The sequence below is a fragment of the Lipotes vexillifer genome, unplaced genomic scaffold, assembly GCF_000442215.2.
Source record: "Lipotes vexillifer unplaced genomic scaffold, Lipotes_vexillifer_v1.1 scaffold147, whole genome shotgun sequence".
NCBI classification, from domain to species: Eukaryota; Metazoa; Chordata; class Mammalia; order Artiodactyla; family Lipotidae; genus Lipotes; species Lipotes vexillifer.
In genome coordinates, this window is record NW_006778796.1 from 583,255 (window position 1) to 608,405 (window position 25,151).

General features: G+C 42.1%; 1 protein-coding gene across 2 annotated transcripts in view; it reads right to left on the reverse strand.

The window, feature by feature from the left end:
* The window catches only part of PLA2G7 (phospholipase A2 group VII), a 35,432-nt gene extending 16,828 nt beyond the window's left edge, over positions 1-18,604 (reverse strand). Inside the window, exons 1-5 of one of the 2 annotated variants that reach the window (XM_007451905.1) lie at positions 18,296-18,604; positions 9,542-9,684; positions 2,827-2,948; positions 2,237-2,381; positions 368-461 (exon numbers count right to left, since the gene is read on the reverse strand). In XM_007451905.1, coding sequence (XP_007451967.1) covers positions 368-461; positions 2,237-2,381; positions 2,827-2,948; positions 9,542-9,650 — 470 coding nt within the window. In that variant the 5' untranslated portion in view covers positions 9,651-9,684; positions 18,296-18,604. Of the gene's footprint in view, positions 1-367; positions 462-2,236; positions 2,382-2,826; positions 2,949-8,648; positions 8,792-9,541; positions 9,685-18,295 lie in introns of both variants that reach the window. The other variant, XM_007451904.1, reaches the window with a different exon arrangement.
* Positions 18,605-25,151: the final 6,547 nt, after the last annotated feature.

The following is a 25,151-nucleotide window of genomic DNA, read 5'->3' on the forward strand; positions in this document are numbered from 1 at the left end:
CCTTCATGGCCATCTTGTAATACATGTCTTTCACCGCTAATCTAGTCACGGTGGCTGTTTCTCAGAGGACCTGAACTAATACGATGAATGATTTTGAGAGTGTAAATACTATAATATAGAAGGACAACAACCCAAAATGCGACAGCCTGTCTCCTCTGTTGTGAAGCTGGTCTCCATGGGCTGGAGGCAGGAAAAAACAGGGCTATAGGACCGATCAACAGATCCCAGCTAATTCCTGAGGAACGCCAAGTCCTCCAGAACAGGGGACAGCCTGACACTCCAAAATCTGCTGTCCCCCTTCTGGGGGAAAACTGCATTCAGTCATTTGTCCCTAGAAGCTAAAGTCATTCAACCTCTGAAACTTTACCTGAATGCTCCAAGACCATGAGAAAAAATAATTAGTGGATATTTTTCCCCAGTCCTCAGAGGGGAATTCCAGGCTGCAGGAGTTGTCATTGAACCTAGACAGCAGTGGGAGACTGTAATTAGTGTTTTTTTCTGACTTGGGTGTTGCTATTTAATTTAACATATCTCCTTAGTATAAAATTCTGACCCATGGAATTTATGTTTTTATGCATTAATAGTAAATTCATTAAAATGTCTCCTACTAGATACCACCAACCAAAGGCCTGAACTATGTGTTTTTCCTAGGACCATAGGATCATTAACTATCAGTTCTCACTGCCAGCTCTGAACTTGAGGTGAGACATTTTCCTACTTAGAGGTGTATTCGGGAAGGCCGTTCCTTATGATTAATCCCAGGTTTGGGCAAAACTTCAGAGGGAATGTTCTGAAACTAAACTACCAGTAAACCTCAGGAATATTACACTGAGATCCAGAATCTTCAGATCGGAGAATCATCTCATTCTAAATCAAGAGGAAGGTGGAGAGACCTTTGACTGCATGCTTAGATGTAGCTTTGGATGAAGCTCTGCCACTTACTAGCTACTGACCTTGGACAAGTCAAGAGAACTCTCTGAGCCTCAGACTCCTATAAAATGAGGGAAATGATATCTATCTCATGGGGGTTTTGTCAGAGTCATATTTAAGTAGGAAAATGTAAAGCACACCTATCCAGTCACACAGTAAAGGGCTCAAAAAAATGGAAGATGTCTCTTCTTCCTTCACTTCTCACTTGTTTTTGTCATCATTATCATCAATTATTTGTGTTTCACTTTCTCATCAGTACAATGGAGATGTGGTCATGAAGACTGAATGCGATGATTGCTGTGGAAGTGACTTATAAGTTATTCAGCATCATAAAGATGCGTAGTGATAATATTTTCATCATTTCTCTTATAAATTGATTCTTTTTTTTTTTTTTTTTTTTTGCGGTACGCGGGCCTCTCACTGTTGTGGCCTCTCCCGTTGCGGAGCACAGGCTCCGGACGCGCAGGCTCAGCGGCCATGGCTCACGGGCCCAGCCGCTCCGCGGCATGTGGGATCCTCCCGGACCGGGGCACGAACCTGTGTCCCCTGCATTGGCAGACGGACTCTCAACCACTGCGCCACCAGGGAAGCCCTATAAATTGATTCTTAAGAAAACTCCAACGAGCTGTTTAAAATGAATGCCAAAAGTTGTAGGTATTTTTGAGGGGGAAATTTGAAGACATGGTTAATATCAGCCCAACAGTAGTGTCTGGTCAAACAGATAAGGAAGGACAACTCAATATTAGTGAAATATAGACATATTAAGTGATGAATGCACATCGGATTGTCTTAGTGAGAGAGACTGGCCGCTTGGGGATCGGTGATGGGAATGAGAGTAGTTTCCCCATTTATGACATGTAAGAAATTAGCTTTCACTCCTTTGTTTAGGATCTGGAGAGTTATGGAGGCTTCTATTTTCTTTCTTTCTTTGCCCAACTGTAGAAAGCACTTTAGCACAGAGCATAGAAGGTAGTAGTCACATCAGCCCAGCTGCTGTTCTCACCACATGATTGCCTCCAAGAATATGTAAGAAGCAAAAATCAGGCCAGCCATAGAGAGATGTTAGAGCCAGCCTGAAAGTCTGATACCTTCACTCCCTCCACGCACCCCATCGTATTCAGAACAGACAAAACGAGAACCCTTGGTTCTCTGATAGTTACCTGGCCTTTTAAGAAATACTTTGTCATCTTAGGAGATGTCCGGACTGGAGACAATCTACTTTGGTCTTTAACTGCCTGAAACTCCTGCTATTTTTAAGCTTTTCTTATATTCTAGAGCCTAAAAGCAGAATCAACACAAATCTTACCAAAGAATAAGCTCAAAATTTTGCCCATAAGCCAGTGTGTTCCAAGAAATTTACTAAGACCAAAAAAATATTCTTTGTTTGGGATCCAAAGGGTGTCACAGTGATCATGATCTTGGGATGGATAATACAAACGCAAGAAGGTGCCCTGTAGAGGAAAGAAGTTAATGTACTTTTAGTCAAGTTGCTTCTTAAACATGTTCTAAGAGCTATTTTGCATATTTAATTAGTGGGGACCCAAATACTTCTATCGTGCACAAGAGGTCCAGAGAGCTTTTTAAGTTGCCGTGGTGACTGAATGCAGTCAAAAGGAAGAGAAATAGAACAACAGTATGCTTTTTAAGTGAAAAGAAAGTATGAGCAGCCTGGTTTCAGCCATCAAAGAAGGGGAAAAAAAGAGTTTATAGTTAATCCTATGAGAGCAACGAATTGGGGAATGAATTAAACAGCCAAAGGCTTCCCAGGAAACCATACAAATGGCAAAATAAGTCTTTCTCAGGTGAGGGCAAGGTCAGGTTTCAAAACCTTCGCATGCGCCATAGCCACAGTCAATATTAGAATATAAGGATAAGTGGTATTAATCAAATCACTACCTTATTCGTGTAATCAAACATCAAGTCTGTACAACCGACGGAATAAGATCCATTTCCTCCGGGGATTTTACTTTGGCCAAACCTTGCAGCAGCCATCAGAGCTTGTAGTTTTTTGACCCACGCTGGAAAACAGGTCAATATTATTTCACTTGTCAGCCATTACACCCCAGACTTTATTACACAAAGAAACTCCAAGAGAATCAAGTGACTACCCATAGTTTCCTGCCTCCATTTCTTTACTAATTAGTAAAATACACAAATAATTATTGAGCGCCTGCTGTATGCAAAGTACTGTGTGGGGAAAAAGATGGCGGTCGACATAGCCCTTTTCCTAAGATGTTGAGGATCAGCTCCTAATCCTTCCAGCTTTGCCCTTACCTTCCACTCCTATCCAGAGCATATTAGAGACCACTTCCCACATCTGCTTTTCCTAAACATGTGAACTCTATCCACCTTTCAGATTTGGGCTCACAACTTCCCCTTCCTATTGGAACAGCAAAGCCTATGGTCCAGAATGAAACTAAATGACCATCTCCCAACTACCCCTCTTCATCTTCCAACCACACAGCATGCAACTCCAGAATTCCCTAGCTTGCGGATCCCAAGCCAGAAACCTGAGAATCATGCTACTCTCCTAACTCTTTCTCCTCTGTCCCCTACGTCCAACCAAGTTCCAATCTCTAACATTTGTTTTTAGCTTAGGATTCTCTCTCCAATGTATCCTTACCCCATTAGCTCAACTGTCTCAGTTACACCTTAACTGTTCTTGACTGAACAGTCACCATCTCTCCCAAGTGTCCTGTTCACCTTGGATCCTGACTCCTTCAACTGCATCTTTCACACAACTCCTGGAGTGATTTAAAGCATGAATCTCACCAGGCAATTCTTCAAATCCTTCAATGCTTTCCTATCATCACCAGGTATTTTTTCTTGAAGGGGGAATGTACTGGAATCTTTCTGGAAGGCAGTTTGTAGGTTATATTTAAATCTACACATGGCTTCCAGTGTGGGGTGGCTTATCTTTCCAGTGTTTGGGGGTTGAAACTCGTAGAGGTTCACAGGTACACAAGTTAAACCCCAAGTTCCCGGGCACTGTAAGAAAGACCCTCCATGATCTGGAGGTCCACTGGCTCCTCCTCTTCTGCTGCTTTTCCCCTTGTTATCTCCCTCCCTGTGCTCCAGCACTGCTGAGTGACGCACTGGGCTGTTCCATGTGTCTACACCTTAGTAAATGCTGTTCCCTGAGCTTGAAATCCCCATGGCAAACTCCTATTCGACCTTTAACATCTTGATCAGATGTCAGGTCTTCTCTGAAGCCTTCCCTGACCACCACCCCAGACTTAATCGTTTCATCCTCAGTATCAAATCAATTCCCTGTATATATTTTTATCTTTCTTCCTATCACATTAGATTAAAATTATGTGTCTGCACACTCTGTCTCCTAAGGCTATTCCGTAAGAGCTGCATCCATATCTTTGTATCCTCACATCTTTAACACAATGTCTAGCACATAAGCGGTGCTCAAAAAATATCTGTGAAAATGAGTTAAACTAAGCTTTTCACTGTCACTGGATCTCTTTTGTTTCTGCTAAATGCTTTATGGCATATATATATATATACATATATATATATATATATATAGTTTAAATTAATTAATTAATTAATTTTTTGGCTGCATTGGGTCTTTGTTACTGCACGCGGGCTTTCTCTAGTTGCGGCGAGCGGGGGCTACTCTTTGTTGCGGTGCGCGAGCTTCTCATTGCAGTGGCTTCTCTTGTTGCGGAGCACGGGCTTTAGGTGCCCAGGCTTCAGCGGTTGTGGCACGTGGGCTCAGTAGTTGTGGCGCACAGGCTTAGTTGCTCCACGGCATGTGGGATCTTCTCGGACCAGGGCTTGAACCCGTGTACCCTGCATTGGCAAGTGGACCCTTAAGCACTGCGCCACCAGGGAAGGCCCATGGCCTCCATTCTTTTACCCACCCCCTCTTGAAACATTTTCTCTCTCTGGTGCCAAAACCCTTTAACACACCTGCAGTTTCACCTGTTCCCCTTTCTAACTCCCAATCAAGTCCACATGTAATTTCAGGATGGTGAGTCCATATATCAGTGTATCTGGATTCAGTTTTCTAGATTCAGCTTGCCTGCTCCTTTCCTTCTGTTGGACTGTGATGTGAGAGGTGATTGCTTTGCTGGACAGATTCCTTTGTGCTTCCTATCATAGTCTGCCTCTGCCACGTAGACACTTGGAACTATGTTAAGTATGGTGCCTGATATCATAGGGTGTCTCTCAGAAAGGTTTGGGGTCATGAGAAGAAGCCCTTTGACATTCTCCACGTTAGTGTGTGAAACACCTGCCAGCAATGAGCCTTTCAACGCATGAGGCCTTGCTACTCAAAGTTGGTCCATGGACCAGCATCATTAGCATCATGTGGAAGCTTGGACATGAGGCTCTTAGGCCTCACCCCGATTCTACTGAATCTGAAAAGATGTGCTTATTAAAGTGTAAAGAAGCACTAGGCTAAGATACCAGACTACCTGGCCTGACACACGGTCAGCAATTCGTGGTCAAATGGCAGGAGATAGGTCCGAGGAAGGCAGTGGTCGAGATGAACGGACACTGGTGTTGGAGCCAGGTGATCCTAGTTTGGATTCCAGCTGTATATCTTACAAGCTATGATGCTCTGCCCTAGGCAATTTATTCCCCTCTCTGATCCTCATTTGTAAAGTGGAGATAAGATCACTTGGCCAACTCTGAGGACAGCCATAAGGATAAAGTGATCATCTAAGTCAAGTAGCTTTGCCCAGATCGCAGCCCAGAAGAGGCAGACAACTGATGTTATCTGCCGCTTCCCCTAGCGTTAGCTAACTCTGGTTACCCAAATTCAAACCCTAGGAGGAGTTTTAGCAGATCTACGCTAGATCATACCATTTTTCTCTGGGTAGCTTTGAAATCCAAGGTGTTTCCTCAGAAACATTTCTTTAAAAAGCTTTGCCTGGAAAGGCTAACATTTAGGATCTATTTAGAATTACAAAAGGCTTTATCTCTCCTATTTAAGACTGTCTGCTGAGTGGTCCTTCATGATGTAACAGGGAGACGACGTCAAGTCCAGAGGCCAGTAGGGTAGTAGGCCTTCTGTGACGAGCAGCCTGGGTTCTGCTGTGCCACCACCCACAGGCAACCATGGTGTGGCTATAGGGACTCTGGCTCACACAGTTTGCTGAGGAGCCCCAGAGAACCCACAGCTACCTTGGAGGCACCACCTCTGGATTTGGGAGCTCAGTTCTAGAGCCATGGGAATGTTCCAAGTTGCACAAGTTTCCTCTTCTGAGATGTCAATTCTACCTAGGCTCTGGAAACTTTTTCCACTAACCTCGGAGTGCCTGGTCCTCTAAAACCTGCTCTACCAAAAAGCCTCACCCAGCGTTCAGGAGCCCAGGTCCAGGTGAGGCTACAGGGCTGCTTATTCCAGGACACCTGGCCCCTGAAAAGGTCTCAGGAAACTTCGAGCTGACCCAGGTTTGAGTGTAGGCCTCCAGGGCCCTGTGGCTGGTGAGTGCCAGGGCGGCTGCAAGAAAGGTTCACCAAACAACAAGGTCCTACTGTACAGCACAGGGAGCTATATTCAATATCCTGTGATAAACCATAATGGAAAAGAATATGAAAAAGAATATATACATATGTATAACTGAGTCACTTTGCTGTGCAGCAGTAATTGACACAACACTGTAAATCAACTATACTTCAATAAAATAAACAAGAAAGAAAGAAAGAAAGAGAGAGAGAGAGAGAGAGAGAGAGAAAGAAAGAAAGAAAGAAAGAAAGAAAGAAAGAAAGAAAGAAAGAAAGAAAGAAAGAAAGAAGAAAGAAAGAAAGAAAAAGAAAGAAAGAAAACGTTCACCAGCCCGCAGCTAATCTGGTTATGGTCCTAGATTTCCCATTCTCTAACCAACTATCAGCACTCATCACAAAAGGAAGAGGCAGGGAAGAGACTTGCCAGGTTGAATGGCCACTCTGTAGATGATATAGTTTTGTGGTTCAGAACTTACAAATGTCACTTTCTATTTTTCTTCAACTCTATTTTAATAGGAGCATTAGAACCTATGGTATGCTGTTAATCTTATTATACATTTTTGGTGATGTTCATTTATCAAATAGTCCTGATGTTCATTCCTGGGGTTGGAGATGGAATGTACACGTGCTAGGAAAAAGACATTCTCTTATATGGCTTGATGTCCTCCATTAGCAAATGGGATATCTCTAGCCATGTTTACAAACTTTTTGGCTGCATGATCATATTTTCTATGTATTCATTTATTAAGGATACAAATAATCATCTGTTATTTTCATCTTTTATTGAATAAACTATTTCTAATAATTTAAAATTTATTTATGCATAATTTAAAAAATATTTATGCATTCATTTTTGAGTATTTCAGATGAATGGGGCATTGGGCTCCAGGCTGGGATGACAAAGATGAATCAAGCGTGTCCTCAAGTTTCTGACTGTCCAGTAACAGCTTTCCAGTGATTTTCAGACATGAGGGAATAGAGAACATGTTTTGAAATTCCCACTCTGTGCCAATAAAAAGCACATGATGTAAATGTCGCCTAGGTAAGAATTTGCTCGTCATGTAAGATATTACCTGTTTTCAATGTACAGATAAGGTAATGGGAGAATTAATTTAACCTTGAGAATTAATTTAATCTCCTTGAGCTTGACTACAAACCCTCTGTCTTAGTCACCAGTGTATTACGCACACCTCAGTTCTCTGATAAGTATTGTTGCATGAATGGACCTGTGAGATATGATGCCATTTCCTATGCAAACATGGATAGAAGATCTAGTCCCTTTTCTGCTGTTGCAATCATTTCCCCAACTATGAAGTAGGGCCAGATTTGTAAGGCACTCTTTGGTAAATGTCACAGTAAGGAGTCACTCATCAAGACCGCACAACTAGATCCAGGGTTCCCATATCTCCCCAGGTGCATGGGACTGTGGGTACAGACAGTATGGCACCTTGCAGAGGCCACTGATGCTGCTCACCTGAGGAGACTAGATAGAGAAGTTCACGCATCCCAACCCTCTGGGATTAGCAGGAATTCACAAAGCTCCAGAAGGAATCGCTTTTCAATCAAGGTTATTCTAGGTGACAGGAGATATCCCTGTCTAGAGATGGCTGTCCCATTCTGGCCGCCACTCCCGGGCTTGACTAAGCCTCCCCCTCTTCTTCCCTCCACCCTGCAAAGTAAGAAAGAGCAAGGGATGCACATCCATTCTCATCTGGAGCTCCGAGTGCCTACTGGTCCCTGCTTCTGCCTGTCATTAGATAGAAAAGATTGTCCCCCTCTGGATCCCAAACTCTATAAATTGCCATCTTCTCACACACTCCACCATCAACCAGGACTACACCTGTTGATCAAGACTCCTGCCTCTCCTTCACCTTCGTGGGGGCAGGTTTGGGGTTGCCTCTGAAGGCACTTCAGGGGAGGTGTGTTACTGCACCAAGAGGGCATGGGTCAGGGCAATGAGGTATAGAAGGGGTGGTGTGGACCTTCTCTACGGTGACTGCGTGCTGAGGTTCCAGCTTGTCTGAAAAGGCCTCATCCTAGGCTGTCCTGCAGTCCTGATGTTGAAGAGGAAGGCACTTCTCTAGTTTCATTAAGAAGAGGAAAGAGTGAGGCCCTCCCCCTCCCCCGGGAGAACTGAGGATCTCATCTTCATCAGAATCTTCTCAGAAGTCCACACATGCAACTTCCCTGGGACCTCTTCGAGTCTGGCGACAGGTCAGTAGCTCAAGCCCTTGAACAAATATACCTCTTACCTGATGATTCAATATAGGCAACAGGATTTAGGTCTTGCCAGTAAAAAGAATGAACCAGCGTGAGGCAGGTGCAGAGGCAGAAAGGCGCGTGCAGTTTGGGTGGCAACATCCTGGAAGCTGAGCAGCCGTTTCAGCTTAACCTTCTTCAAGGCAGATGATTAAAAGGAAAAAGAAAGACATGCAACAACGAGGACTTAAATAGGCTAACCTACCAGTGACATTAAGGGACCAGTAACATGATTCCGTGTGTTATAAAGGGAGAAGACATTTGGGAAAAAACAGCACGTGCATTTTCTAGAATGGGTTTTTGGGAGGCACTAGGGTGTCAGAGTTCTTGGTCATGTTGGATTGCAGAGCCCAGAAATAACACTTTTAGGTTATAATATTAGGTTTTCGGCCACTAGTTCCCTAACTTTGTAGCAGTCTAGTTTGGTTAGAAAGAAGCTGGCATGGTTATTCTGCAGGAAGATGTAGATCTGTGGCACAGAAATTAGTGTTCCTGAGTAGCTATGTGCTCCCCTGAATTTCCTGGCCTCCCTGGTAGCTAGACGGGACTGATTTCCGATAAGTGGGAATTTGAATGGAAGTGGCCAAGGACATTTGTGAGTCAGTATGTCTCTCCATTCTTTCCTTTCCTTCATTCAGCAAACTTAGAAGCCACATGTGTGTCTCCAGACGGTAGGCTGTCCGCAGTCCTGATGTTGAAGAGGAAGGCACTTCTCTAGTTTCATTAAAAAGAGGAAAGAGGGAGGCCCTCCCCCCCCCCCGGGAGAACTGAGGATCTCATCTTCATCAGAATCTTCTCAGAAGTCCACACATGCAACTTCCCTGGGACCTCTTCGAGTCTGGCGACAGGTCAGTAGCTCAAGCCCTTGAACAAATATACCTCTTACCTGATGATTCAATATAGGCAACAGGATTTAGGTCTTGCCAGTAAAAAGAATGAACCAGCGTGAGGCAGGTGCAGAGGCAGAAAGGCGCGTGCAGTTTGGGTGGCAACATCCTGGAAGCTGAGCAGCCGTTTCAGCTTAACCTTCTTCAAGGCAGATGATTAAAAGGAAAAAGAAAGACATGCAACAACGAGGACTTAAATAGGCTAACCTACCAGTGACATTAAGGGACCAGTAACATGATTCCGTGTGTTATAAAGGGAGAAGACATTTGGGAAAAAACAGCACGTGCATTTTCTAGAATGGGTTTTTGGGAGGCACTAGGGTGTCAGAGTTCTTGGTCATGTTGGATTGCAGAGCCCAGAAATAACACTTTTAGGTTATAATATTAGGTTTTCGGCCACTAGTTCCCTAACTTTGTAGCAGTCTAGTTTGGTTAGAAAGAAGCTGGCATGGTTATTCTGCAGGAAGATGTAGATCTGTGGCACAGAAATTAGTGTTCCTGAGTAGCTATGTGCTCCCCTGAATTTCCTGGCCTCCCTGGTAGCTAGACGGGACTGATTTCCGATAAGTGGGAATTTGAATGGAAGTGGCCAAGGACATTTGTGAGTCAGTATGTCTCTCCATTCTTTCCTTTCCTTCATTCAGCAAACTTAGAAGCCACATGTGTGTCTCCAGACGGAGGAAGTCTGGATCCCTCATCGCTGAACAGAAAAGAGCCTCTGCCAGTTTATATGGCCTTTTATGAACAAGAAATAAACCTTTGTTGTGTTAACCCACTGAAATCTCCAGGTTAAGTTGTTTTCCATTATGACAGTGCAACAGGGCCGATTCCGAATAACATCAGATCTGCAGTCATTCAGTCAATGGGTACTTACTAAGCATATGCTACACACCCTCTGCTATGTCAACAACTGTGGTAAATACCGGAGAATTTGACATAATCCCTGCTCTAAAAGAGCTTACAATAAGGATTCAGAAACAAGACTCACATCTATAATACAGGAAGAAAGCAAATGACAGGGACATTTCCAAATTCTTAGATGATATGGTACAAATTCTCAGGGCAACAGGAATTCGAGGAGAAAGATTTCAGAGGAGACAGGGCTATAGAAAGGTCAGCTCTTATCACACAGGCTAAAAATCCAGATAGGTAGCTGGGAAAACTGTCCCTGGAGCTCTAAGCTTCTTGGTTATTTGTAGAGTGAGTCTGGCATTTCCTTATTCCATATCTTTTTTTAGGGGGGTGGAGGGAATCAGAAAAAGCATGTACAGTTTAACTCCTTAAATTATTTATAATATTGGTTGACTTCATTTTATCTTATTTCACTATTATTTTCAATTTTATTATAACGTTAATACATGACTTCAAAATTCAACCATGACAATAAGTAAATTAAAAAATGGAGCTGTCTCTGCACTAATAATCCCTTGCCAACAGATATTTTTCCAGATGCATTTCCATGCGTAAATACATGTACCCATACACAATACAGACAAACATATACACCCATACATATAAATATACATACATATATAGTTTTAAAGTTTGTTTATAAAACTTCATACAATATATTCAACTTCCATTTTTAATTTGAAAATATATTATAAATATCTTTTCATATGAGTACATAGCACTATAATTTTTTTATTTAAAAATGGCACCTAGGAGTTGCTAAAAAAAGTTTGCTCACTAAATAGATGATGATATTGCTAACATTTGAACACTTACTAAGTGCCAAGCATTCTGCACAGTTTCTGGCACATGGCCCCTTACTCAATCATCACCAAAACAATCTGTCAGGGAAGTTTAATTATCCCCATTCTATTGATGAGGAAACTGAGGCCAGAAGAGTTTAACTGACTTGTTCTAATCACACAGCTAGCAAGTGCTGGAGGTAGGGCTTAAGCCCAGATTGCCTGAGTGCCTGCTTTTACCCACCACATGTCATCTTGATATAATGTCAAATTCTGTTAACTCTAAAACCAAAATCTTCTAAAGTTAATGAACAGAACAGTTATTTTAATGATGCTAAACTGGTCGGAGCTGGATTGAGAGATGACTTAACAAAGAATTAGAAATTGTTCTCCAAAGAGATGAGACTCTGTCTCGTTGTTCTTGCCCTAATTTATATGGGAGCAACATGCCAAGACCCTTGGAAACTTCAGAGTACTGTGTATGAATCCCGAGACATAGCTAAGTTTCCCAGATAAGCAACAGAAGTTGCACTGAAGCCAGGCTGGATCCTCACAAGCCTCCACTGCTACCCCTCTGTTACAATGTCACAACTTGGTTTTTCATCAAATAACATCATCCACAGAAAGTATTTACCACTCCTGGTGCTTACAGCCCAGGCTGAATAAGGGGAGTGTCGTTCAGCCCATTTGGAAGATCACGAGGGATGAAGAGGTGAAAAAGAGAAGACAAAGTGAAACACATAAGGAATCAACAGTGATTTTTAGGAACCCTGCACTAACCCCAAGAAGGCTCACTTGCCCGTAGCTACTTGGGTATTCATCACATCTTCCCTGCCAATAACCTCAGGAAGAATTAGAGACAGCCAATGGCTAGCAGGGCTTCCCCGAGTCCTCCAAATAGGACTGGGGTGCTCGGCCCTCCCCATGATTCCTACCAGACCAGTGCCAGGGCCATCACCTTTTGTCCTTATAGTGGAACCGGCAGAGTTAAGGCCAGGTGAAATGGCCCGCGCCAGTTCCCTGCCTGACCTCAGGCAGGCTGCAAGGCTCTTGCGGAACCTTTGAACAGGCTGACTCCTGAGACCCATCGCCGACTTTCTGATGCAGAATCTTCAGAAGGCAGGTCCAGGCATCTATATGTTAGCTCCCTATGGGCTCTGGTATAGCCAGTACCAGGAGGCAGTGTTTGGAAATGTCTGCAATGGAACAGTAAGAGTACTGTTTGCTGAGTTTTTTTCATCACCCTATATATGTGCTATCTGACCTCATTCCCAGAGTAATAATTCTCCAAATAATTCAATGACTGGCTGCCTCATTCATTCATTTGTTCACGAATCCATTTAGTCAATTTTAAGGGTGACTATGTGTCAGTCACTATGTTTGGGATTAAAAGATTTCAAAAATAGATGTGATTTTTGTCTTTAAAATCCCTAGCAGAGAAAGCGATTGTCTAACGGTCATAATGAGGAATAATAGCAGAATAACTGAGGCAGAAGAACAGGTAAGTGATCTGGAAGACAGAATAGTGGAATTCACTGCCGTGGAACAGAATAAAGAAAAAAGAATGAAAAGAAATGAAGCCAGCCTAAGAGACCTCTGAGACAACACTAAACACACCAACATTTGCATGATAGGGGTCCCAGAAAGAGAAGTGAAAGAGGAAGGACCCAAGAAAATATTTGAAGAGATTATAGTCGAAAACTTCCCTAACATGGGAAAGAAAATAGCCACCCAAGTCCAGGAAGTGCAGAGAGTCCCAGGATAAACCCAACGAGAAACATGCCGAGACACACGGTAATTAAATTGACAAAAATTAAAGACAAAGAAAAAATATTAAAAGCAACAGGGGAAAAACGACAAATAACATACAAGGGAACTCCCATAAGGTTAACAGCTGATTTCTCAGCAGAAACTCTACAAGCCAGAAGGGGGTGGCACACTATATTTAAGGTGATGAAAGGGAAGAAACTACAGCCAAGATTACTCTACTGGGCAAGGATCTCATTCAGATTTGACAGAGAAATCAAAAGCTTTACAGACAAGCAAAAGCTACAAGAATTCAGCACCAGCAAACCAGCTCTATAACAAATGCTGAAGGAACTTCTCTAAGTGGGAAACACAAGAGAAGAAGAGGACCTACAAAAACAAACCCAAAACAATTAAGAAAACGGTAATAGGAACATACATGTTGATAATTACCTTAAATGTGAATGGATTAAATGCTCCAACCAAAAGACACAGACTGGCTGAATGGATACAAAAACAAGACCCTTATATATGCTGTCTACAAGAGACCCACTTCAGACCTAGGGACACATACAGACTGAAAGTGAGGGGATGGAAAAAGATATTCCATGCAAATGGAAATCAAAAGAAAGCTGGAGTAGCAATACTTATATCACATAAAATAGGCTTTAGAACAAAGACTGTTATAAGAGACAAGGAAGGACACTACATAATGATCAAAGATCAGGGGATCAATTCAAGAAGATGTAACAATTATAAATATATATGTACCCAACATAGAAGCACCACAATACATAAGGCAAATGCTAATAGCTATAAAAGAGGAAATCGACAGTAACACAAAAATAGTGGGGGACTTTAACACTTCATTTACACCACTGGGCAAATTATCCAGACAGAAAATTAATAAGGAAACACAAGCTTTAAATGACACAATAGACCAGATATAGTTGATATTTATAGGGCATTCCATCCGAAAACAGCAGATTGCACTTTCTTCTCAAGTGCACATGCAACATTCTCCAGGATAGATCACATCTTGGGTCACAAGACAAGCCTCAGTAAATTTAAGAAAATTGAAATCATATCCAGCATCTTTTCCGACCACAACGTTATGAGATTAGAAATCCATTACAGGGAAAAAAACGTAAAAAACAAACACATGGAGGCTAAACAATACGTTCCTAAATAACCAAAAGATCACTGAAGAAATCAAAGAGGAAGTCAAAAAATACCTAGAGACAAATGACAATGAAAACGTGACGTTCCAAAACCTATGGGATGCAGCAAAACCAGTTCTAAGAGGGAAGTTTATAGCAATACAAGCCTACCTCAAGAAACAAGAAAAATCTCAGACAAAAAATCTAAATTTATACCTAAAGCTTCTTTGAGAAGATAGACAAATTGATAAACCTTTAGTCAGACTCATCAGGAAAAAGAGGGAGAGGACTCAAATCAATAAAATTTGAAATGAAAAAGGACACCGAAGAAATACAAAGCATCATAAGAGACTACTACAAGCAACTCCATGGCAATAAAATGGACAACTTGGAAGAAATGGACAAATTCTTAGAAAGGTATAACCTTCCAAAACTGAACCAGGAAGAAATAGAAAATATGAACAGACCAATCACGAGTAATGAAACTGAAACTGTGATTAAAAACCTTCCAACAAACAAAAGCCCAGGACCAGAGGGCTTCACAGGTGAATTCTATCAAACATTTAGAGAAGAGCAAACACCCATCGTTCTCAAACTCTTCCAAAAAATTGCAGAGGCAGGAGCACTCTCAAACTCATTGTACAAGGTCACCATCACCCTGGTACCAAAACCAGACAAAGATACCACAAAAAAAGAAAATTACAGACCAATATCAGTGATGAATATAGATGCAAAAATCCTCAACAAAATACTAGCAAACGGAATCCATAACACATTAAAAGGATCCTACACCATGATCAAGTGGGATTAACCCCGGGATGCAAGGATTCTTCAGTATAGGCAAATCAATCAATGTGATACACCATATTAACAAACTGAAGAATGAAAGACATATGATCATCTCAATAGATTCATAAAAAGCTTTTGACAAAATTCAACACCTATTTATGATAAAAACTCTCCAGAAAGTGGGCACAGAGGGAACCTACCTCAACATAATAAAGACCATATAGGACAAACCCACAGCAAACATCATTCTCAATGGTGAAAAGCTGAAAGCATTTCCTCTAAGATCAGAAACAAGACAAGGATGTCCACTCTCACCACTATTATTCAACATAGTTTTGGAAGTCCTAGCCACAGCAATCAGAGAAGAAAAAAAATAAAAGGAATACAAATTGGAAAAGAACAAGTAAAACTGCCACTGTTTGCAGATGACATGATACTAAACATACAGAATCCTAAAGATGACACCAGAACACTACTAGAGCTAATCAATGAATTTGGTAAAGTAGCAGGATACAAAATTAATGCACAGAAATCTCTTGCATTCCTATACACTAACAATGAAAGATCAGAAAGAGAAATTAAGGAAACAATCCCATTCACCATTGCAACAAAAAGAATAAAATACCTAGGAATAAACCTACCTAAGGAGGTAAAAGACCTGTACTCAGAAAACTACAAGGCACTGATGTAAAAAATCAAAGATGACACAAACAGATGGAGAGATATACCATGTTCTTGGATTGGAAGAATCAGTCTTGTCAAAATGACTATACTACCCAAAGCAATCTACAGATTCAATGCAATCCCTATCAAATTACCAATGGCATTTTTTACAGAAGTAGAACAAAAAATATTAAAATTTGTATGGAGACACAAAAGACCCCGTATAGCCAAAGCAGTCTTGAAGGAGAAAAGCAGAGCTGGAGGAATCAGACTCCCTGACTTCAGACTATACTACAAAGCTACAGTAATCAAGGCAACATGGTGTGGCACAAAACCAGAAATATAGATCAATGGAACAAGATGGAAAGCCAGAGATAAACCCACGCACCTATGGTCAACTAATCTATAACAAAGGAAGCAAGCATATATGATGGAGAAAATACAGTCTCTTCAGTAAGTGATGCTGGGAAAACTGGATAGCTACATGCAAAAGAATGAAATTAGAACACTCCCTAACACCATATAGAAAAATAAACTCAGAATGGATTAAAGACCTAAATCTAAGACCGGACACTATAAAACTCTTGGAGGAAAACATAGATAGAACACTCTTTGACATAAATGAGAGCAAGATCTCTTTTGACTCACCTCCTACAGTAATGGAAATAAAAACAAAAATAAACAAATGGGACCTAATGAAACTTAAAAGCTTTTGCCCAGTAAAGGAAACTATAAACAAGACAAAAAGACAACCCTCAGAATGGGAGAATATATCTGCAAACGAATCAACGGACAAAGGCTTAATCTCCAAGATATATAAACAGCTCATGCAGCTCAATATTAAAAAAACAAACAACTCAATCAAAAAATGGGCAGAAGACCTAAATAGACATTTCTCCAAAGAAGACATACGGATGGCCAAGAGGCACATGAAAAGCTGCTCAACATCACTAATTATTAGAGAAATGCAAATCAAAACTACAATGAGGTATCACCTCATACCAGTTAGAATGGGCATCATCAGAAAATCTACAAAGAACAGTTGCTGGAGAGGGTGTAGAGAAAAGGGAACCCTCTTGTACTGTTGTTTGGAATGTAAATTGATACGGTCACTATGGAGAACAGCATGGAGGTTCCTTAAAAAACTCAAAATGAATTACCATATGACCCAGCAATCCCACTACTGGGCATATACACAGAGAAAACCATAATTCAAAAAGACACATGCACCCCAGTGTTCATTGCAGCACTATTTACAATAGCCAGGTCATGGAAGAAACCTAAATGCCCATCGACTGACGAATGGACAAAGGAGATGTGGTACGTGTATATACAATGATATATTACTCAACCATAAAAAGGAATGAAATTGGGTCATTTGTAGAGACATGGATGGACCTAGAGACTGTCATACAGAGTGAAGTAAGTCAGAAAGAGAAAAACAAATATCGTATACTAATGCATATATGTGGAATCTAGAAAAATGGTACAGATGAACTGGTTTGCAAGGCAGCAATAGAGACAGAGATGTAGAGAACAAACGTATGGACACCAAGGGGGGAAAGTGGGGGTGGGGGTGGGATGAATTGGGAGACTGGGATTGCCATATATACATTAATATGTATAACATAGATAACTAAGAAGAACCTGCTGTATAAAAAATAAATAAATTAAATTAAATTAAAAAAAAAAAAGAAGGCCATCCCCTTCCCCTTCCTATGGACCAGGCCAATAACTTAATGCTCAGATCCCTGAGTTCAATGTTAGCCCAAGATTAGGTCCCAGGGCTCTGTAACTGTCAACACTTTGAAGGGATGCATTTCCCAGCTCCTACTCATAGACCAACCTCCTGGCTCAGCATTCTTATTGGGGTCAAAGGTAATTTGTTCAAGACCGATTTGTTAACACAAATCCCTCCCGAACCTGAACACCTAAGTCCCTCAAGGGCTCCCAGCCCCCTTATGAGCCCACACACCTCTCCCTCCTCTTTCCTCCCATTTCGGCAGCCACCCCGGAAGCCAGAGGTCTGACTGAAAGCCTGACCTTTTCGTTTTTAGAGCTAGAAAGGTCTATGAGAGGCTGCAGGTGATGACGGGGAAGAGAATGTTCTCTGCTTTCTGGTTCTGTTTGGCTTTTTAAAAACAAGCCTCCCGCAGACTCAGGGTAGCGCAGCCGAGATCTTATCTGGGCTGCAGCCTGGAGCTCTGGGACATGGGGAGTAAGTGATCGGAGCAGAGAGGGACGGCTTTGTCATTCAGATCATACAGCAGCTTCTCAGAACTGGACTCCGGAAGGAGCAACACTCGTGTGTGTGTGTGTGTGTGTGTGTGTGTGTGTGTGTGTGTGTGTGTGTGTGTGTGTGTGTGAGTAGACCCACAGATAAGAAAACTCCCTGTGCTCCGGGTTCCCCTGTCAGGATTCCCTCTCAGCACCCAATTCTTAGGGGTTGCTGCCCCGGGGAAAACGTTTGGGAGAACTGGGTTCGAATTCCATCACCCTCCCCGCAAAGATCCCAGAGCTGTTCGGAGGGCGGCAGGGAAGGCTAGCCTAGCCCTGGCTTGGAGGTGGGTGCGGGCGGGGTGCCAGCCCTCCAACCCCATCCTCCCCCATCCTCCCATCCCCATCCTTTCAGCCCCCAACCTCCCAGCCCCCCAGCCGGCGGCAACCCCCGGCTCCCACCCGCCCCGGGGTCCCTCCTCACCCAGGCGCCGCGATGAGCTGCTCGCGAGAACCGGGACCGGGCGCGCCAACCCCGTCTGCTGCTTGCTCGCTGCCAGTGCCGCGGGCTCTGTCGCCCGCTGTCACTGGGTCACCGTAGCCGCGGGGCGGCGGGCGAGGGGCTGCGCGCTGGCTTCGCGCTCCTTCTGCCCTGCGCGGTCTGGTCGCCCCGACTCTGACCTCCCTCGGCGCCGCAGGAGGAGGGACAGGGTGGAGCTGAGGCCATCGTCCTCCCACCAGCAGAGGCGCTGGGACGCGGGCGTGCTCGGCGCACACAGCACCCTCCCAGGGCCGGGGGTCTGCAATCTGGACCCGCGGGTTAACTGAACCCCCTTGCCCCCCGGGACCGACCCACGCGTGCAGAGAGCGGGTGCTGCGCCCCCAGTTCCTGTTCTCAGACTCGATTCCGATCAGATCTTTCCCAGTTCCATTCACCCCCGCATCGCGCCGACCTTGCTCGTTTCACTAAATTCCCGGTTACTCTTGTTTCCATCTGCAATTCGCAATGCCCTGCGCAGTCCGCTTTCCGTTTTATAGCACACTGGAACTAGAAATTATGTGGACGATGCTCCGGCTTGGAAGGCCTGCCACTGAGTTAGTTTCATTTCTCCGTGGAAATACAGTGAAGGGCAATCAGGAAGAGCTTTTATGACTTGGGGGGAAATGGTGTGAAAAGGGGCCATCTCATAGCTCAGCTTAACCCAGTTCTTTGAGGTTTAGCTGAAATTCCTTCCTTCATTTTCCAATGCTTTCTCCTCAGTCCAACTTTTCTAATTTTAAAATATTCATTTAAAGCTTCACTTAGAGACTCAGAGAAAGTAGTTTGACATTCATGGGTGGAGTTAATGTTTTATGTTTTTAGCTAGTGATTTTTTGCTTTTTGGCGAGGTTGACAGGACTGTAGATGAAATTTTTTATTTTTATTTGGACGACTCCAGATTAAGAAGGCATGGATTATAGCTCTTTTCTCACACTTATTAGTGATGTCACTTTGGGCAAGTTCTTTATCCTTTCTGCTTCTCAGCTTCCTCAAGGGTAAAATGGAGACAATCTAAGTACATTAGTCAGAGGCACCTTGTGAGAACGAAATGCAAATGTATGTGAAATGCTTAGCACAGAGCATACACAGTGCTGTCTAATAGTATTATCTTTAAAGAAGCAGTGACTTATTTAAACCTGACAATAGGTGAACATTTAAACTATCTCAGCCTAATGACAATTTCCTGTACTTCCTGGGATAACTGCCTATGAAACAAATTGCCCCAGAATATTAATCTAAAAGGGTACATGATACACTACGTTAGAGGACTCTAAGGACCTCCTCCCTTTAACCTTAAGACAGGATGAAGATTCAGAAGACACAATCAGAAAATTCATCATCACACCTAAAAAGGTGGTGGGCTTTGAAAGCAGGTCTTGAAGGCAAGTATGAAATATTTTCTTTCTTTCTTTCCATGCCAACTCTGTGCTTTCTCCCATTGTAATCAGATCACTCTCTCTGAGGAGGTCAGACTGGTTGGCATGTAGCAGGTTAATGTCCTGAGAAGGTCCCCAGTGCAGGGTTGCCAGATTTAGATTTAGCAAATGAAATACAGTACACCCAGTTAAATTTGAATTTCAGACAAACGACAAAAAGGTTTTAGTATAAGTAGGTTCCATACAATATTTGGAACCTACTTATACTCAAAATTATGTGTTGTTTATTTGAAATTCAAATTTAACTGGGCTTCCTATAATTTTTCTGGCAACCCTAGTCCAGTGAAATGAATAAAGAATGGGCCTCACATTCCAAAGGATGGCAAGTCAACGTAGACATACAAATTATAAGGTGGATCTGATATGGGTTTTGGTTTTGTTTTGATGTGGTGAAAAAAATAAGGTACTTGTGTTTATAAATTGATTCTTTGTTGAGCTGTTTCTTATCTCTTAATTCTTACTCCCATTTCCCATCAATATAGAAGTGCTTCTTTACTCTTTAACATGAAAAAAACTGAGGACTCTGTCCTCAATCAAGATTTTGGAATAAATAGTAATAATGTGCTCAATAGTGTTTTCAAATAGTGTTTATTGAGGGCAAACTGTATGTTAGGTACCATTTCAAGGACGACTATCCCTGGAGGCTAAGGAAATCACACCATAGCAAGTGAGCCCTTGTAGGTAAATACAAGGACTGTGGGGTTTCTGAGAAGTGAGTTATTAATTCTCCTTGGAAGGGGTGGAAGTGAAAGGCATTCTCACTGCACAGGATACAAAGAAAAGAGGCTCCAAGCCAGATGAGCCGAGGAGGGAAGCCCCAGGGTGACGGTCTGGAAACTAACCCATCCTGATTAAAGTAATGAAGCTGGAAGAAACAATGGGATTCAGTAAAACTAAAAGTATGATTGGGAACTTGGAAACCCTCGAGGCCCTTAGAAGGTAACAGAAGGCAAAAGAAAAAATTAAAAGATTAAATTACTTAAATTTAAAGACAATTAAAGTTAAAACTAGAAACTCCAAGGGGGAAAATGTCCAGGAAAGGCATGATGTAAGTGTGATATAATTTAAAATGGATTGATTTTGAGCTATTGGGTGGAGACGCCATTAAACCTGAAATCTAAAAATATACTTCTCTGAACGGCCCAGAGAAGAAAGTATGATCAGAGTATTCCACTAGACGATCGAAAACAACATTCACCTAGTCTAACAGTGCAAACATGCTTACTGGTTTTCAACTCTTAGAAACACCTTTTAAACAAGCCAAAGAAGAGTGAACTATGATTATACAGGAGAATGTAAGTATGATCGACTTTTAAAATGTAAAAGTACCTATAGGTAAGTAGGTAGAAGGAGGTAGAAGTGAGGCCTACTAGGATGGAGAAAAGGTTGAGTTACTAAGGGTCTCATTTTGGAAAAAGTCGAGAGTCCAAAGAGATAATGTCCATAGTTAGTAGAACAAAAAGTAAAGGTCTGGATGCACAGTGACTTTGCAGAGGAGAGATGTAGTGGAGGGCCTGAGTAGAGAGATGTAACTCTATTAGGAGGGTTAGAGAAGAGAAAAGATAGGACCAGGATGGATGTGAGCTAAATGCTCACTCTCCTAGTAAGAAATTAGATAGACAGTGCCTAGGATGATACACCAAGAAATGATAATATAGCATGCTATTTTGGAAACATGGAGATCACCAGATATCTAAAAAGGAAAATCATTAAGGGTGATTACCTTTGGGGAATTGGGCTGGGGTTGGGGTGAGTTGAGGTGGGAGACTCTGGCTTCTCTCTTTTAGCACCTCAGTACTATTTAACTATTTGGGATATGGGCATGATTACATTGATTCAATATTTAAAATTTTTGAACAGGAACTTGTGAAAAGGAAGGCTTCACCAAGACAGAGGCTTTCAAGAATGAGTAGGAGTTCATCTAGAAGGAAGAGGGAGGCATCCCACAGAATGTGGGACTGCATGAGCCAAGGCACCAGAGCCTAGAAGTGAAGGATACACCTTGGTGATGTCCAGTCCTCTACTGTGACAAGGGCATCAGGTATACAGACAGGCTGGAGCAGAAGGTAAGGTGAAAAGGTGAGCCGGAACTACTAAAAGAGTCTTCTCAGTAATGCAATGGAGTTTGGACTGTAAGCTCCTTGAGGATAGGAACCATGGCATTTTTATTCCCCTGTGTCCAATACAGAGCCTGGCCCACAGTAGCTGCCCAATAGATGTTTTCCGAATGAATAAGAAATATTTTGGGGCAATGAGGGACCATCAGAGTTTTTAAGCAGAGCAGTAGCATTACTTATTTTTAGAAGATGGCTTTGAACTGAAAAAAGATAAGTTGAGATTGGAGGAACCAAAAGCAGGGGATGAATTAGGAGACTATTATGTGAAAGGTGATATAAAACAGGATAGTGACAATGGGGACTGAGAATGGAAGATCTATTTGAGAGACACGAACAAGGCAGAAATGGCCATGAGGGATAAAGCAGAGGGATGAGTCCAAAATGGCCTTGAGATTTCTAGCTGGGGAAACCAGGTAGATGATGGACCCATTGATCGACACAGGAAATTAGGGAAAAGGAACAGGTGGTAGAAGTGGGATCATAAACACAATTCTGTGTATATTGAGTTTGAAAGACCCAAGGATGATGTTTGTAAACTGTGGGTCTTGAATCACTGATGGCTTATGAAATCTACTTGGTGAGTGGGTACAAATATTTTTTAATGAAATGGAACATGACAACTTTTAAAGTGCATCACACGTGGCAAAGTTTACTGCTGTTTCATAGAATTTGATTTCCATAGCATATATATGTAACTGACATAAAACCTATTTTCTGCAGTATGTCAAAAAAATAGTTTGAGACCCTTTGCCCTTGGGTACCAAGTGGTGTGTGAAGTCAACTTATCCCTGCTCGAGAGAGCCACTGTGCACATTTTCCAGCTCTCTCTGCAGTGACTTCATGTGGGTGGCTTGAATTCAGCAAATACTACAAAATGTGATTTTTCTCCCCTCTAGTGAGCCAGCACACTGAGTGGTTAGTTATACAGGTCTGAGGCTCAATATAGAGACCTAAGCAGAGGTCATTTATTTAGAGATAAAAATACTGAGAGTGCATGGAATTGGTATGGAGAGTTTTTAGACAGGGTAGTGGTAGAAAAAATTCTAAAGAACAGTCACATTCATGGAAGGTATGAGGAAGAGGAGGTCGTGAATGAAATTGTGAGGGTGGTCAAAGTGAGGATAGAAAATGGGAGAGAGAAGCTTCACAGAAGTCAAGAGAGAAAGGAGTTTAAAAAATATGATCGACACTGTTGATTAAACAGAATTGACTAAAGCAAGGGCTGTGGGATTTCCCAATCAGGAAGGCATCGGTGACACCTAAGACCAGTTTGAGTATAACAGAGGGGTTAAGGCAGGGAGTCGGTAAGGAATAAAGGGTACAAAGACAATATGTGTCGACTACTTTTAAGACATTTTATGGAAAAGAAAAGACATATGGCTATAGTTTGAGTGAAAGAAAGCACGAGGAGAGTGAAAATCTGGGGAATGGCAATGAGAACTGCCTGAGGATGTTTGAAGCTTTCTGAACCCCATGGTGACTGGAATCCACTCCTTAGTCATGGATTCAGTCTGTCTGGTGATGTGCTTTCCCTGGCGATGTTTGCCAGTCTAGGAACTAAACAACAGAGGAGGGCTATCTGGGCTTGGAAACTGGGAGAACAGACTGGCCAGAGGCAGTGAAAAATGAGGGAATTGTTGTTAACGGAAAAAGATAGAATTTTTAGATGGAAATCCAAACAAAACAAAGGAGAAAAATATAGAATGTGAGGGTTCCGTCATAACCCCAACCTCATTAGGTAATTATTTAACAACTTAGTACATGTCTTCCAGATACTTTTCCAGAGGTAAATGTGGTAATTAAGAGGGCTGAGTCAGACAGACCTGGGCTCAAATCCAGTTCTACCTTTACTAGCTCTAAGGCCCTGAGCAATTTACACAGACTTTAAACCCCTCAGTTTCCTAAGCTGTGAAATAGAAATAATAATATCATCTATATCACAAGGGCTCAGTGAGTATTAAAAGAGATAATGCATGTAAATTGCCTAGAACAGTATTTGGCAAGCAGAACGAGCACCTGATATATAGATATGTACCTATATATCTATACATCAATACACACATATGTATATATACACATACACCTATGGGAAAGAGATTTCATGTCCATATTACTATACTACACACATCTATAGACTCACACAGCTTTGGGAAAGAGACTTCATATCTATATGACTATACATATACGTAACATGAATAACCAGGAAGAACTGAAAAATATTGGTGATTTGAGTGGGTTGGAGGAAACTACCCTGAGGCAGTGTGATGGAAGTGGGGTAGAAGGTCATGATTGAGAATGGAATCTGAAACACAAGACCTCAGAGGTGAGGCACTTCCAGAGGACGGCACGTCCCAGATGGCCATGCCTCTAAGTTTCAAAAGTGGAGAAGGGATGAAGAATCTTTTATTCAGTATTTTAGCCAATTCCAAAGGTCATCGTCCAATGCCAGGCTTAGGCTTCATTCCTCCTTGGCAGGTCTTATTGCCTTCTGTAGACTTGGTTTACTTATGGACTCTTGGAACTGTGGATGTCACAAGCGGCTTCTTTGTATTCATTCAGTAATTGGACTCTAAGATCTGGCTTGCCAAACCAGTCTCCAGGACATTTTTCTTTGCCTGAGTCATTGATAACACCGCTACTAACCCCAATCAAGATTTAGGAGGCTTTGTGCTAAGTCCAAGGCACCCGGTGGCACTGTGATTCACAGTTACCTGGCTCCTTTATTCGGTTGCCAATTTATTTGATTCTACACTCACAGTGTCATCCATATCTTCCTTCCCCTTCCTACTGTTACCACAGCTAATCAAGGTCCTTAAAAGCTCTACCCTTGACAATTACAAAATGTTTCTTTTGTTTGTGTGAGTTATAAGTGCTCATTCAACTAATCTAACTACAAAGTATATTCTTTTAAGCTTTTCCCCATATAAACAAGTACATACATGTGAACTAAATTATCGGTCACTTTTGTAATATTCTATTGTTCTTTGAATTTTTGAACTTTATTTTATTTTTTTATGCAGCAAGTTCTTATTAATCATCAATTTTATGCACATCAGTGTATACATGTCATGTCAATCCCAATCTCCCAATTCATCACACCCCACCCCCACCCCCTGCTGCTCTCCCCGCTTGGTATCCATACAGTTGTTCTCTACATCTGTGTCTCAATTTCTGCCCTGCAAACTGGTTCATCTGTACCATTTTTCTAGGTTCCACATATATGCATTAATATATGATGTTTGTTTT